We start from the raw sequence: 16,146 nt of genomic DNA, 5'->3' as shown, positions 1-16,146 counted from the left end.
CTAGATTACTTACTATAAGTCTGTTTCAAATTGTTTAAATGAAAAAATCATTCACACAAACTCAAAACTTTGAAGTAACAAAATTTGAAAAACATAAATATCGGATTGGTAAAAAATTGATCAAAGAATATAGAACTGTTTTTCCAAATGTCCTACGCAATATAATAATTTATTTTCCAACACTTTTAACTTGTTGAGGAGAAAATATAATAATAGGTAGGGTCCGTATTATTTAACAATAGAACGGCACAAAATTATTGATGTGATGAGTTTATTTTTGTGTACGAGTTTTTATATTTGATTGAATTTTGTAGCATCAATTGCTAGAGGTAAATTTAAGTAATATTGCCTGATGGTACAATACTTCCATTGAAAATTTCTGTGATGGTAAACCTCATGTGAGCTCAATTATGAAATGATACTGCTAAGGTGAACAATAGCTTAGAATTAAGTATCAATTGACACAAGTAATGATTTTAGGATGTTGATTGCCAATTTTTTTAATTGTAAATGCGAGTAACCATACATCAGTTTGCGAACCACAAAAAATTTTATTGTATCAATCTCTTGGAAAAAAACTTTTTAGAACTGAATGTGCTTCACAAGTACACATTTTATGAAATTAGAGGAAATTAAGGTTTCTTTTTGGATAAGCGAATGTTTCTGAGTCTAGACACATCTTGTGATCGTAGTAGGATCGCAAATCTTGAAGATTTGAACTGTAAATTTACGATTGTGGTTGGATCAAAAGTTAAAATTCGTAAAGAAGAACAAGAAGAATTAAAATTTATAGTTGATTTGATGATCAAAGATTTACTATTGTTTCGACATCATAATTAGAAAGAATAATAAATCTCAGAGAATTTAAATACTACAAATTTACTGTTTAAAGTAATTTTAAAGCCAATTGTAAATCAAGGTGCTAAAGTTTAGGTTAAAAGCGATTCCTGTTGAGGTTTTAAAATGTTTAAGACCCTAGTCTCCTATTTAATTGAGTCCACCTTAGAGCTGTAATGACATAAGAATGTGAATTGGTTAAAATTTGCTGCACTAAGTCTAAAAAAAATTTATATTTAATGTGCATCAAAAATAAATTTCATTGCTTTATTTTTGAATAATGTATAAACTGTGGACTAATAATCATGATTAAGGTCCTTTAATTAGAAAAACATTCCCTCAAGCAATGACTAAACTATCTTTCTTTTCATGTGGAAACACAATTAATATTAAAGGGAGATTTAAAGTCTTGAAATTGAGTAGAATTAATCATTTACTCTAAAAAATTGAAGTTCTAGTTTAGGGGCTTTTTATGTTACACAAAATTGAATCACACTAATTTAATAATGTACACAAAACAAATCAACCATGCATTTTGTGTTAAAAACAAAATTATACTTTTTGTGTTGCAGATATGCAAGGGTAAAATTAAAAGGGTAAAATTACTAAAAGAAATTTGGGTCAGATTTTTAAAATTATCGAGCTCATAATCTTCCATACGATTTAAAGTATAGAAAACTACTCAAAACAGTATAAAGACTAGAAATAACTTAGGTTTTTACCCTTATTACTCATTCTTATTAAAAAAATTATAAATAATATTAAATAAAAAACTTAATACAATGATTCATTTTGGTTTTTTATATATTCTCTATTTAAAAATGTACTTACCTAAATAGGACAAGAATTTCAAAAGAGTGCTATGAGACAAGTAGGATTAATCTTGTTCAAAATTGATGTATTATAATTACAATTACAATTATATCAAGAATCATGGGAAAACTTTAAAATTTATTATTTTATTCTTTTTTTCAACTCTGTATCATGATTGAGCTTTCCATAAATAAGTTTTTTAATTAAAATTTGATAAAGTTTTAAAGCTTATCATTATATCATTAAGTGCTTCTTAGTAACAATTTGATCAATTAATATCTTGCTCTTCTCACTAAAATATGTTCGTTTATCAAGAATTTTACCGATACATTGCCCCACTTTTATTTATGTATTTTTGATTAAAAATTATTCTACATATTTAACAAATTTGTAATTATTGTAAAATTAACTTTCATAAAATCCGATTTATAAAAATTTTACGAAATTTAAAAAACCTTAAATTTTTTTTTGAAATTTTTTACACCTTGAATAATTTGTGATAATTCATAACCAATTTTGGTTTTACCTTATGTGAGGTTTGTAGAGTTTATTGGGGTAGAGGGTTTGTTTTGTAATTGAGGAATACAATTTACTTACCTAAATTTTTTCCAGATCAATGCTTTGAACATTACTAATTTGATCAGCTATTTTTCACTTGAATTTTTAAAGTTTTAAACGAATTTTCAACGGTTCATTGAAATAAGCTTTTTCTAAATAATACGTCAAATTTAGAAATGTTAAATTAAAATAAAATAAAATATTGAAAAATGAACAAATAATATTACTACCGTTAAGAGAAATTTAGCCAGAAAAATTCAATCTAAATTTGAAATCTATAAATCTAAGTCTGAGATTTCAGCTAATAAATAATCATGCATTGGAACTTTTGTAGGTTTTTTAGTAATGTTCTTCCGGAAATGAAATTCCAGAAAATTTTTAAAAAGAAGGTAAGTCCAAGTTCTAGCAATTTGTCGGAAAGAACAATAAGATTTCTTTAAAAGGGTATAAACGAAATTCTGAACTAAAATGTTACTGTAGAGAGAATAAAGTCCATAGAACAATTTTAATGGCAATTGAGATCTGCAAAATTTCATATTAAAGTGACTAAATTATTTTATGATACTTAGGCTAAGAAAATAAACGAAAAATATTATATGAATATATCATACTATTAATATTCTTTATATTCTATATTCTTATCATATTAAAGAATATTACAGTACTTTGAATAGTCTGTAATCTCAAGGTTTTGCTAACTTCTAAGTTACCTGAGTCTGGATGAATAGTTTAACGAAAAACATCAAGTATTCGAAATTTATATCTCTAAGGCGGTCAGAAAATTTAAAGTACTCATACATAATTCCACTTATCGTAATTTATTCTACTTTGCAAATCTCCTCGTAATTTTTTTCTACGCGCACAATAGAAAGTTAAAAAGAATAAAAAAATCTATTATTTAAAAAGAAGTACCCTATATTTTATTACATTTCCAACATTTACGAATATAAAATTCTCAAAAATTTCGTCATTTATGAGATTTCATAATTTTTGAGATCTTTCGTCATATAATGCTTTACTTTTTAAGCCCATATTAAATGAAATATTAATTAGGAAAAACAGTTATCTATAAAACGTGCGATCTTTTCTCTATCTTTTTTCATAACTAAACGATAAGGCGTTCACAATCAGTCAATATCTTCAAAAGTCAGCACTATTGCATATTCAACAAGTAAAAGAGCAGGTATTAGTCAGAACTATCTTATTAGTAGCACTAACCAGTTTTGTCTCGTAATCATATTACTTAAAACAGAAAAATTGTAAATCTAGTGTAGATCCATGCATTGTCAAAACAATACTAGTCTAATTTTAGCGATTTACTATGTTTGTTTCAATGTAATTCTGACGTGATATCTGCAAATCTGTAAAGTAAAGTTATAAGCCATAAGGGAGTGGGCTGGTAATTAATATCAGTACAAGTGACGAAATGAAGATTAGATAAAACTATCTTCTCATATTCGAACGTAGAGATTCAATCTAGACTTCAACAAATTATTTTTCCAAATTCTACAACCCTTGTTGTTTTAATTTAATGAGTGAATACCTTTACGTATATTCTTCTATAACATAATAATACATCATTCATAAATTTTTTCTATTTTTTATTTATTGGCTGATTTCTATTCTGTGGTGGTTGTTGTTGTTGTTGTTGAGGAGGAGGTTGAGGTGGTCCATTTGAATTATTAAGTAAAATTTCTAAAGCTCTTTGAGGTGATGCAATATTATTCAATTGACTAAATTCCATTAATTGTTTTAAATTACATAAAGTATCATTAATTTGTAGATTTCTAATACTTGATTTATTTAAACCAAATGTTAATTCATTTTGTTTTGTTATTGAATTTTCATATATTTTATTTATCGGTTGTTGTGATGATGATGAAATTTGTGAAAAATTAAAAAGACTTTCATATTTAAGAAATTCTAAATCCATCCATTCTATTCTAAGATCTCTACTCATTAATACTTTGAAACCACCAATTAATTTTGTTATTGATTCGTCATTATAAGTGAAATGTAATTCTAATTTTGATATAACTATAACTGATCCATTGTTTAATACTTGGAATTTTAAATTTGGTAAAAAGATTTGAAATTTTTTAAGTTGTGAGTTCTCGATACTTTTTGTTAGAAAATGAGGTAATGATGATACACTTAGTTCAAAATGATTTGGATCTGAATTTGGTGGTGAAGATGAGTTAATGTTGTTATTTAGTGATTTTAAAAATGAGAAATTTAATCCGGTGATTTCATTTAATGGTTTTTGATTATTATCTTTTAATTTGGTAAAATTTAATTTCAATGTAGAATTTGATAAAAAATAAGCAGGTATAACTCTTTGCCAAAATTCTAAATTTTTTATATTTTCAAAAGTTTCATTCGTTATAAAATCAATAAAATCTAACACTCTCATTGCTGCTGCATTACCTAAATTTCTTTTTATTATTCTAGTGTTAAGTTCTTGTTGTTGTAACATCTCGTTTGGTTTAGGTTGTTGGTTTTGTAGTGGTGGTCCTTGTTGCATTTGTTGAGGAATTTGTTTTGGAATTTGTTGTTGAGGATGTATTTGTTGTTGAGGTGGTTGTGTTTGCTGTAGCTGTTGTTGTTGTTGTTGTTGTTGCATTTGTTGTAATTGTTGTTGTTGTTGCATTTGTTGTTGTTGAACTAGCATTTGTCTTTGAGCTGGTGATAGATTAGCTAAATTTATATTTGGAGGTATTGCAAAATTATTAAATTGGTTTGGTGGTGGAGGTTGTTGTTGATACATTGGAGATTGTTGCATTGAAGGGTTGATTCTATTTTGTTGTTGATTTGGTGGTGGTGGTTGGATTTGAGTTTGAGGTTGTATTTGTTGTGAATTTTGAGGTGGAGGTTGTTGATTTCCAATTATTGGAGTATGACCTTGAGAATTATTATTTGATTGATTTGGATTATTTGGTTTTTGTAATGTATTTCCATTTTTTTGTGATTGTTGTTGACCATTAGTTTGAATAGATTGAGAACTTGTTGGACTTCCACTAAAATTTGCATTTCTTTGTAAACCAGGTCTTGTATTATTTGGTAACTGATTGTTGAATGATTGACTAGGAGTCATATTGAATTTTGTAGGTCCTTGTTGTTGTTGTTGTTGAGGATTATTATTTAAGTTCCCCGGGGTTTGTTGATTATTTATGACTGGTGATTGAAATTGTTGCTGTTGTTGAGATTGTTGTTGTGGTTGTTGTTGAAATGGTATACCATTGAAATTCCTCTTATCACCTGAATTTGGTGGTTGTTGAAATTGAGTTTGAGGAGTTTGATTAAACATCTGCTGCTGTTGCAGCTGTAAATTATTCATATGAATATATCAATTTGTCGATAAATCTCCTTTCTCGTAAATTGATTATTGAAAACAAAATGATTTAGTCTCTTGTTTGGAATTTTTTGATAGTTTTGAATTAATTTGTATCTTGTTTAATACATTTAAGAAATTGAAAATTGAAATATTATTTTTTTTGTTTATTATTTTTTACAGTTTTGTAACCCTTAATGTTTAATTATACGAATTCTTTTTCAAATTGTAATCAAGAAGCTATTAAAGAAAGGACTATTCTACAATATTTGTATAACAAAGATCATATCATTCATTCATTATAAGCTAAAACAGAATTACCTTTTAAAGTTGTAGTATTATTAACATATCGTATAAAAGCAGGATGTTTTAACATTGGTCTTCTTTCTTTATAAAAAGAATTTAATTCTTCACCTGGTGTACCTTCTCTATCATCAGTTATAATTTCTCTTGATTTAGTAGCTCTTCTTTTCAATAATTTATTTAATGTATCTCTTTTCTCTTCTTCCAACATTTTATTTTTATAATCTAATCTTTTTCTTGCATTTTCTGCTTTTCTTAAAGCTACTTCTTCTTCAGTTTCAATTTTTGTTTGTTTTTTAGCTTTTGATTTTTTACCACTTGCATCTAATTCAAGATATTGATCTTCTAAACCAATTGATGTTTCAGTATTATATCTTGCTCTTTGTCTTTCTGTCATTTTTGATATATCATTTGCTGAATTTATATTATATTCATTTTCTTCATCTGTTAATATTAAATCAGGATCTAAATCTTGTGGTTGAGTTTTAGGTTCTGGAATGGTTCTAATTTTAATTTTTTTAATTGGTGGTGGTATATCATCAACATCTGATAAATCATCTGAAAAATCTAGACCATCGTCTTGATAATAATTTACCTGTCTTTTCCTACTGCTTCTTGTATCGTCTTCTGTGGTTGTGGTAGTTGTTGTTGTCGAAGAAGTAGGTTTTGAAGTTGTGTCAGGTTTCATTGTTGGTGGTTTGATTTTAATTTTAATTGATTTATGTGGGGCTGTTTTAATTGGTTCAACAACCTTAACTTCTCCAATGTCTTCATCATCTTCTGCTTCAAATTCATCCTTCGGCTCTAAATCTTCTTCTATGTCGTCTATATTGAAATTTTCATCATTAGCTGGATCTTCTTCTTCACTCAGTTCTAATAAATCGTCTTCTTCTTGTTCATCTTCTTCGTCTTCATCCTCGTCTTCTTCTTCATCTTCATCTTCATCTTCCTCGTCTTGTTCAACCTCTTCTGCTAGTTTTGATCTTCTTCTTTCTCGAGCAAGCCTTGAAATTGAATCTTCACCATGATATGGTTCATCAGTACCTTCGTCTTCATCATCATCATCATCATCATCGTTAAATTCGGAGTCTACTGCTGGTGATTCAGTGTAATTATTATTCAGGTCATTATCTTCTTCGCTGCTATCTACTATCTTTGGTTTAGCCATGCTAGTTGATATGGAGTTAATAATTGATTTCGTAGTTGGTTAATTGAATTTGAATTCTTGAACATTAAATCAAATGTCAGAATATGTTATTAAATTGTGCGTCTTTATATTTTCAGACACTAAATTTATTTTTGATTTTTTACCACGGCAGTCAATCTCCACAAAATATATTACTTTTGATAATCCAAAACCAAAGATCATTAATTCAACTTTACAGCTCTAATGTCATCAGTGCCTATATTAACCATTCCAGAATCATCATTTGATCCATCAGTATACAACTTGCGAAACCCAAACTCAAAATCACAACTACTAATATATTTAATAAAATTAACTCATGGAGCATCATTATCATTAATTATTACATACGCAATAGGATTATTCATACTAAAACCTTTATTAGAAACAAAAAATGAAAGAAGATTAGAGTTGTTAGAATGTATAAGAAACAATCTAAGAGATTTTTACTTAAAAGCTATTACAAAAATAAGTTATATCCCTATAGTGGCAATAAGAAGATCAAATAAATTATATTCAGACGCTATATGCCAAACAGAATCATCATCAAAAGATAAAGAATTAAATGATAAATTATCTCAAACTGAATTACATCTCAAATTGAAAAAAATGTCAATATTATTAAATGAAAACGTACGTACTTATAAAATGCAAGATATGTCAAATTATAAAAGTATCAATTATGCAATCAAGGATTTACAAAATAAATCTGACTTAGTTTATTTTGATGATACTGAGGTTTTCATGATTGATAATGGATATGATAAATTGGGAAATAAAATAAAAAGGAAAAATATTGTTGTTGATACAAAAAATGAAATTAGAAGTATAAAAGGTTTGTATATGAGTGGACAAGTTTAGATAGGTCTGCTATACATTAAATATGACTGATATGCACTAAAATTTACTTTGTATTCTATTATAATTTGAATTGAACTCTTCATTATCTCTATCTGGTTTTTTATTTCTGTGATTAGTTGATAATGACAGTCGATTCGAGTTTCCAAACCTATTTATTTTTCTAGCACTTTCATCTCTTTTAGCTTCTTGTCTCTGAATCATTTGTTTTTCTTTTCTTTTCATAATTCTATCTTCATCAACATCATTAGGTACCCATTTACTCTTTAGTATTCTTCTAACAGCTTCAGGTGATATATGAAAAAATTGAGCTAAATCAATAGTTCTATATTGGGGAAAAGTTTCTTTTAGTTCTTTTAATTTAATCATTTCTTGTCTTGTTAATTTTTTTTGTGGATTCCATCTTTCATATTTAGATTTTTGAGTTAAATCTCTCTTAATCCATGGTGGTAAATTTGATTTAAAATTATTGATCATCTTTTTGTGTTCTTCCATTCCTTCTAGTAGGGTTTTTGGTTGATGTTTTAAAGGTTTTTCTGGTTTGGTTTTAAGGTTGGTTGATTCATTTTTATCTTTATTATTATTTACAAGGTTGATTTGATTAGATTTTGTGGAATTAGGTCTTATTTGAAGATACAGTAGTGTATAATTTGGTTGAAGCCGTATTGTATTCTTCAAAAGTGACCGTATTTGACTTGATATGGGTATCATTATAAATTTTTGGTTGCCAAAATTATACTATAATTTGAATTAAATATAATATAGATGAGTTGCAAATAATTTATCTTAATGCATATAAATCTAATTAGTATGTAATTTCTACTATGCAGTACTGTCGGCTTAATTTTTACAACAGAAAAAAAAATAAATTATGAAATATGAAATGTCAATTAAAAGACACGTTAATTCTATCAAAGCTACAAATCAACTTGTTAAATTATCAGACTAAATAGATCTTTTCAATCCAATTGTTTCAAATTTAGACAAATATACAAAATGATAACGGATGATCAATTAAATACAATAGCATTAACTTTTGGATTTGCTTCAATAATATTAATATTAATATATCATGCTATATCAACAAATCTTACCAATTTACAAAATAAAAAGACTCAATAAAATTCAAACGGATAAGCTGGAACTTATTTAATGGTAGTTTAACATAGAGACTGGGTAGTTACAAAATTGGGTAAGTCTAATTAGGATCTAGTTGACTATATAGAGATAAGAAAATAGTATAATTTGTATAAAATGGATATATGATATAAAATGATTGTTCCTAAGCACAAGACTTATCAAAGTTTATAACTCTTATTCACTTTAATACAAAAGGTTAGATCAAATAGATTGATTGTATAATTAAATGTATAAGATAAGTAATATTATAATATAATATCTAATAATTTCGTAGTAATAAATTTGGTAGTCCAAATTTTTAGATTATGAGACATTAAAAAAGACACATATTGTTAACCTTAATTTTAAATGGATTAATGGAATAGAAGGGAAAAAATGTTACATAAAATATATAATCAGTAATAATAATTCATTCTGATCTTTAATGAACTTTGTTGTATCTATTTATCATTTTGTAGACCGATTAAAGAAGAATGAGTATAATTGATGACTTATTATCAAGATCTTTAAATTATAAAGCCTCATAATATATTATATAATACTCTCCTAATAATAATTGTTTGGCTTAAATTAATTTTTAACAAATTAAAAAAAGAAAATAAAAAATTTAAAAAAGAAAAAATTAAATTAAAAATAACAACAACAAAAATAAAAATATTCATCAAAGAAAAAAAGATCAAAGATTAACTTTTATTAATTAAAATTTAAAGAGAAGTAATTAAAAAGAATCTATAGAAGAATACTTTAAAACTTTACTATTATTAAGGAATCAAGGGGTTTATTAGGATAATCATTTCTATTATTACTTTACATTAATCATATTACTATCTCAAAATTATTTGATAAAACTACTGAAACATAAATACATTCACTTTACATTTCAAGATTCAATAACAATTTATTTAATATAATCTAATAATTTATCTTAGTCAATCGCTTCTTATGTCAATTCTTAACACAATAATAATTACAAATAACTAATTAAACTAGAAAAATGACTACAACTGAAGGAATTGATCTAGACCGAATGAATATAGACACTAAAGATACAAATAATTTACAAAATCACGATATAAGCAATAACATTAATAATAATAACCAAGATGTACCTGAAGAAGATAAAATGCATATAGATAGATCTTTATCAAATTTAAATCAACATAGTCAACAACAACAAGCACAACAAGCACAATCATCTTCAAATCAAAATGAAAGAAATGGACAAGATAAAGATCAACAACAATTACAACAACATCAACAACAACAAGCTAATATACAACCACATCAAACGCAACAACAGCAGCAACAACAAGTACAACAACAACAACAAATACAGCAAAATCAAATAAATCAAAATCAACCTCCTCCTCCTCCACCAGAAGCATTTACAGTACCAGTTGATATAAAATGGGTACAAGGTGGTGAAAAAGTATATGTTACTGGTTCTTTTACAAATTGGAGGAAAATGATTGGATTAATTAAGCAACCAGATGGTAATTATCAAATTACTTTAGGTTTACCAGTTGGAACTCATAGATTTAGATTTGTTGTAGATAATGAATTAAGATTTTCAGATTTTTTGCCAACAGCAACTGATCAAATGGGGAATTTTGTTAATTATATAGAAATTACTCCAGAAAATGTTGAACATCATTTAGAAGAACAAAATAAATTACAACAACAACAACAACAACAAACAAAAGAAGAATCAACTATTGAAGATTCACAAAAAGATAATAATGAAAATAATAATTCAAAAAGTGGATTTTCAAGTAGAAGATCATCAACTTCAAGATCAAGAACAGATTCAATGTGGAGATTAACTAATGATGATGATGATATGGGTAATGGATATTCAAGATATCATGATTCAGAAGAAAATGATGGATTATATAAAAATTATGAATATATTAATGATATACCACCAATTTTTACAGATCCAAAAGTAATGGAACAATATTATGTTGCAATAGATAAACAATCAAGATCAAATAATGGTCAACAACAAGCTTGGTTACATCCACCTCAATTACCTCCTCATTTAGAAAGTGTTATATTAAATAATTTTAATAGTAATGAAAATAATTCTGGTGCTATTCCAATACCAAATCATGTTGTTTTAAATCATTTAGCTACTACTTCAATAAAACATAATACTTTAGCTGTTGCTTCAATAGTTAGATATAAAAGAAAATATGTAACTCAAGTTTTGTATGCTCCATTATAAGGTGATGGAATGGGTTTTTGAATTAATTATTAGAAAGGTTTATTAGTTATAAATTATAAATGTTTTTATGTTTTTTTTTTTCATTTTTTTTTTGGAAATACTTTATATATTAATTGTTTTAATTAGAGTAATGTAAAAATAAATAATTTTTAAAATTTATGGCGATTGTATAACTCTTATAGTTCAAACCTATTCATTTTGCTTGTTGAGTTACAAAAGTCTACAATTTAATAATACTTACTACTCAATTATATTTTTTATTATTTCAAAAAAGCTATAAAACTAAACCCAAAAAATTACAACTTCTTAATAATCTGAAGAATCGTTACCTCTTCTATTTGAAGATTCATAAGAATCATCATTATCATCTTGGCCATAAGATGAAGATCCATATGAATCATTACCACCTCTTCTATTTGAAGAATTTGAACCATAAGAATCATCATTATCATTTCCATAAGATGATTTTTTATTTGATGAACCATAAGAATCATCATTATCTTGACCATAAGTATTTGATGTTGATGAACCATAATTATCATTACCACCTCTTCTATTTGATGAACCATAAGAATCATCATTTGAATCACCATAAGTATTTGATGTTGATGAACCATAATTGTCATTACCACCTCTTCTATTTGATGAACCATAAGAATCATCATTTGAATCACCATAAGTATTTGATGATGACGAACCATAATTGTCATTACCACTTTTTCTATTTGATGAACCATAAGAATCATCATTTGAATCACCATATGAAGATTTTTTATTTGATGAACCATATGAATCATCATTATCTTGACCATAAGATGATGAACCATAAGAATCTCCTTTTTTATTAGAAGAACCACCATAATTATCATCATTAGTATTACTTGAACCATAATTTGAATCACCATAAGTATTCAGTGATGAAGAACCATATGAATTATCATTATCTTTGTTTCTTCTTTGAGTGGTTGAATCATCATAATTTGATGATCCATATGAATCATCATTATTGTTTCCACTTCTTCTTGAAGAATCTTTATCGTCGTCTTTACCAAATCCGAAAACCATTTTTTTTAGGTTAGTTAGTTAGTTATAAATTGCAAAAAAATAAAGCTAATTTGAGGATTAAAAAAAAAAACGAATTACTAAATAAAAAAACGTGGAATTGACTGAATATTTATAAGAAAGTCTATCCTTTTAATAATTTTGATACATGTCATTAAATTGTTATGCTTAATTCATACTTAATTTCACATTTTCCATGTATGCTAAAATTAAATTCGGTTATGAAAATTTCAAAATTTAAAATATAATCCCTTAAACTTCAGTTACACAAAAATAGAATTATTATTTTGTTTCAGGAATTTAATTTTTTTAATTTGACGTAAAAAAGTAAGGAACTTTATTTTTTTCTTTCAAATAATTGGATCCAAATGGTTCTATTTTTTTTTCATGAAGCTACTGACGTGTTGGTTGATACCAATTGAGCATGGTCCAATGATGTTACTGATACTTATAGTACTTTAAACACAATTAAATTGGGAATAGTCAAATCTAAATTAAAATTTCAATTAAAACTGACTGCCACACAAAAACGTTCGGTACTTAACAAAATTCCAATTTAACCACCACATAAAAATTGACTCAAAACGTGTACCTTACCTCATATTAAATTTTCGTTCTTTACTTAAGAATTAATAGAAGATGAAATTCTTTTAATTGTTTGGAATTATGAAAAGAATATTATATTTTATATGCACGAATGATAAAACTAACAATTGAAATGTTTATGTTTGGACCAAAATTTAAGTTTCACTTAACTACTACACGACGACGTGGAGTTTTATATATCCGTGATAATTTTTGATTTGGACAACTTGAAATGTGGAGACTTAAGTAGTTTCTTCAATTGTATTATCCCAAAATTATTTTAAATATTCGTAGCTATCTCTCTATGAGGATGACAAGCATCTTCTTTGCAATCTGATTGATTATTTTGTAGTAAGTCAATTAAATTAGTTTCAATTTGAATTGATCAACCAAATCCAAATATAACTTTATAGTGTACACAAAATTACTAGGTTGCTTTATCCTTGAACTATAATTATATCAATTGATCTCCTTTTTATCGGAGAATCTCATATGTCCATTTTTATCATTCAATACGCGTCTAATTTAAATAATAAGCCTTGTTTATAAATTTTGTCACTTCTCAACATCAATATGTTAAATTAACTTTTATGTTTGAAGTTTTGCATTAATTGATTATTTATCCTAGTACTATGTTAAATGATTAATAAAATTGCACGTATATAAATTGAAGATACCTTATAAACATTTCCATATCTTTCATACTGTAAGCATTTATTCTCTAACGTGAAGGAAAGAAAAATTTAAGGTATCTAAATAATTGATTGCATCACAGTTCAAAGTAAATTTTTGGTAAGATTTTGGCACAAATTTTGAGAAAATCTGAAATTTTTTGAATAGTATCAAAATGGTAATTCATTTTTAAGCACAGAAGTTGTTAATTCTTTAAAAAAATTTGTATAATGCTCTCGGTTACTCAGAGCCAATTATTTAAGAATGAATTGATACTTCTCTATAAGATTTGGTTGCAAAACTTATAAAGATTTATCAAATTCGCACGCAAAATTTTATTAAGAAGATCAAAGAACAAAAAAAAAACTAAAAGATGAAAAAGTCAATATCGAGATACAAAAGATTAGTACTACAACTCAAACAAAATCTCAATTGATTGTCAACACCACCAAAAAATTGATTTTTAAATATGTCTGTAAATATTTTCAAAGATCAAGTTGAGGAAGATAGAGCTGAGAATGCTCGTATGTCAGCATTTATTGGAGCTATTGCAGTTGGTGATTTAGTTAAATCAACTCTAGGTCCAAAGGGAATGGATAAATTATTACAAAGTGCAAGTAATCCAGATCATGCATTAGTTACGAATGATGGAGCAACAATATTAAAATCTATACCATTTGAAAACCCAGCAGCAAAAGTCCTTGTGAATATATCAAAAGTTCAAGATGATGAAATTGGAGATGGTACAACATCAGTTACAGTATTAAGTGCAGAATTATTAAGAGAAAGTGAAAAATTAATTGATCAAAAAATCCATCCACAAACTATTATTGAAGGTTTTAGAATTGCAAGAAAATATGCTATTGAAGCATTAGATAGAAATGCTACAAATAATGGATTAAATCCTGAAAAATTTAAAAAAGATTTAATTAATATCGCTAAAACTACATTATCATCGAAAATTTTATCACAAGACAAAGATCATTTTTCAAAATTAGCAGTTGATGCTATATTAAGATTAAAAGGTTCAACAAATTTAGCAAATATACAAATTATAAAAAAAGTTGGTGGGAAATTATCAGATTCTTATTTAGATGAAGGTTTTATATTGGAAAAAAAATTTGGTATTGGACAACCTAAAAAAATTGAAAATGCCAAAATTTTAATAGCTAATACATCAATGGATACTGATAAAGTTAAAATATTTGGAGCAAAATTTAAAGTTGATTCTACATCAAAATTAGCAGAATTAGAAAAAGCTGAAAAATTAAAAATGAAGAATAAAGTAGATAAAATAAAAAAATTTGATATAAATGTATTTATAAATCGTCAATTAATTTATGATTATCCAGAATCATTATTTACGGATTCTAAAATAAATACAATAGAACATGCTGATTTTGATGGTGTTGAAAGATTAGCTTTAGTAACAGGTGGTGAAGTTGTAAGTACTTTTGATAATCCAGAAAATGTTAAATTAGGTCATTGTAAAGTAATTGAAGAAATTTTTATTGGTGAAGATAATTTTCTTAAATTTTCAGGTGTTGAAGCAGGTGAAGCGTGTACTATTGTATTAAGAGGAGCTACTGAACAAGTACTCGATGAAGCAGAAAGATCATTACATGATGCATTATCAGTATTATCACAAACTACAAAAGATACTAAAACAGTATTGGGAGGTGGATGTGCAGAAATGTTAATGGCAAAAGCAGTTGATCAAGTAGCTGCTAATGAAACTGGTAAAAAGGCATTAGCTATAGAAGCTTTTAGTAAAGCTCTTAGACAACTACCTACCATTTTAGCAGATAATGCAGGTTATGATTCAAGTGATTTAGTTACAAAATTAAGATCAGCTATATATAATGGTATATCTACTTCAGGTTTAAATCTTAACGAAGGTATTGTTGATGATATGAGAGAATTAGGAATTGTTGAAAGTTATAAATTAAAAAAAGCAGTTGTTAATTCTGCTACTGAAGCTGCTGAAGTATTATTGAGAGTTGATAATATTATACGTGCTAAACCTCGTACTGCTGATAGAAATCATTAAAGTTAATAATTTTTAATATATACATATACATTCTTGTAATTTTAGTATTGTAGAATTTTCACGATAATTCTTAGTGTAAACAAACCACAAAATCAATCAAAACAAAAAATAATCAAGATTAATTGAAACAAAACCAATATAATGTTTAACAACTAATGAGTCAACTACCAGAAGACACAATAGAAACAATAACACAAACCCTCAAATTATACAACTCAGTAAAAATAAATGAAATAATAATATTCACTAAAAACTTACAATATATAGGAACTTACCCTGAAACCAAATCCAAAAAAGATGAAGATGTTAAAAAATTAAAAGAGTTAATTGAATCAATTGGTACTAGTGAGAAGAAATTGGTTAGTTTCAAAGTTAATAGTGATGCCGATGAAAATACCGAAGAGAGTGGGGAATACATTACTCATTTTATGGAAAAATTTATTATGGTTTATAAATTAGAGAAGTAAATAAGTTCATTTATTGGATTATGGAGTGTAAGCCCAATCTAAAATGTCAAATGTCAG

General features: G+C 26.4%; 8 protein-coding genes across 8 annotated transcripts; 4 read left to right on the top strand and 4 right to left on the bottom strand. All coding sequences in view use genetic code 12, as the record gives it.

Moving 5' to 3' along the window:
- Nucleotides 1–3,802: 3,802 nt before the first annotated feature.
- Nucleotides 3,803–5,545, bottom strand: MFG1 (Mfg1p; the record flags this gene model as incomplete). Its single annotated transcript, XM_051763955.1, has 1 exon — nucleotides 3,803–5,545. One exon carries the CDS (start codon nucleotides 5,543–5,545, stop codon nucleotides 3,803–3,805), a length of 1,743 nt encoding a protein of 580 aa, XP_051619434.1.
- A 286-nt stretch (nucleotides 5,546–5,831) lies between these two features.
- On the bottom strand, nucleotides 5,832–7,010 carry KGF54_003373 (uncharacterized protein; the record flags this gene model as incomplete). The annotated part of the gene is made up of 1 exon (XM_051763954.1): nucleotides 5,832–7,010. The coding sequence occupies one exon, from the start codon at nucleotides 7,008–7,010 to the stop codon at nucleotides 5,832–5,834; it is 1,179 nt and encodes a 392-aa protein (XP_051619433.1).
- A 222-nt stretch (nucleotides 7,011–7,232) lies between these two features.
- PEX17 (Pex17p) lies at nucleotides 7,233–7,889 on the top strand (the record flags this gene model as incomplete). Its single annotated transcript, XM_051763953.1, has 1 exon — nucleotides 7,233–7,889. One exon carries the CDS (start codon nucleotides 7,233–7,235, stop codon nucleotides 7,887–7,889), a length of 657 nt encoding a protein of 218 aa, XP_051619432.1.
- Nucleotides 7,890–7,925: 36 nt separating this feature from the next.
- Nucleotides 7,926–8,597, bottom strand: KGF54_003371 (uncharacterized protein; the record flags this gene model as incomplete). Its single annotated transcript, XM_051763952.1, has 1 exon — nucleotides 7,926–8,597. One exon carries the CDS (start codon nucleotides 8,595–8,597, stop codon nucleotides 7,926–7,928), a length of 672 nt encoding a protein of 223 aa, XP_051619431.1.
- A 1,423-nt stretch (nucleotides 8,598–10,020) lies between these two features.
- On the top strand, nucleotides 10,021–11,253 carry KIS1 (Kis1p; the record flags this gene model as incomplete). Its single annotated transcript, XM_051763951.1, has 1 exon — nucleotides 10,021–11,253. One exon carries the CDS (start codon nucleotides 10,021–10,023, stop codon nucleotides 11,251–11,253), a length of 1,233 nt encoding a protein of 410 aa, XP_051619430.1.
- Nucleotides 11,254–11,559: 306 nt separating this feature from the next.
- On the bottom strand, nucleotides 11,560–12,318 carry DDR48 (DNA damage-responsive protein 48; the record flags this gene model as incomplete). Its single annotated transcript, XM_051763949.1, has 1 exon — nucleotides 11,560–12,318. One exon carries the CDS (start codon nucleotides 12,316–12,318, stop codon nucleotides 11,560–11,562), a length of 759 nt encoding a protein of 252 aa, XP_051619429.1.
- A 1,723-nt stretch (nucleotides 12,319–14,041) lies between these two features.
- On the top strand, nucleotides 14,042–15,622 carry CCT2 (chaperonin-containing T-complex subunit; the record flags this gene model as incomplete). The annotated part of the gene is made up of 1 exon (XM_051763948.1): nucleotides 14,042–15,622. The coding sequence occupies one exon, from the start codon at nucleotides 14,042–14,044 to the stop codon at nucleotides 15,620–15,622; it is 1,581 nt and encodes a 526-aa protein (XP_051619428.1).
- A 155-nt stretch (nucleotides 15,623–15,777) lies between these two features.
- Nucleotides 15,778–16,089, top strand: KGF54_003367 (uncharacterized protein; the record flags this gene model as incomplete). Its single annotated transcript, XM_051763947.1, has 1 exon — nucleotides 15,778–16,089. The coding sequence occupies one exon, from the start codon at nucleotides 15,778–15,780 to the stop codon at nucleotides 16,087–16,089; it is 312 nt and encodes a 103-aa protein (XP_051619427.1).
- Nucleotides 16,090–16,146: the final 57 nt, after the last annotated feature.

This window comes from Candida jiufengensis, assembly GCF_024610255.1.
Source record: "Candida jiufengensis strain CBS 10846 chromosome Unknown scaffold2, whole genome shotgun sequence".
Classification (NCBI taxonomy): Eukaryota; Fungi; Ascomycota; class Pichiomycetes; order Serinales; family Debaryomycetaceae; genus Lodderomyces; species Lodderomyces jiufengensis.
The sequence above is the reverse complement of the archived record's forward strand: the minus strand, read 5'-3'. Positions and strand labels throughout refer to the sequence as shown.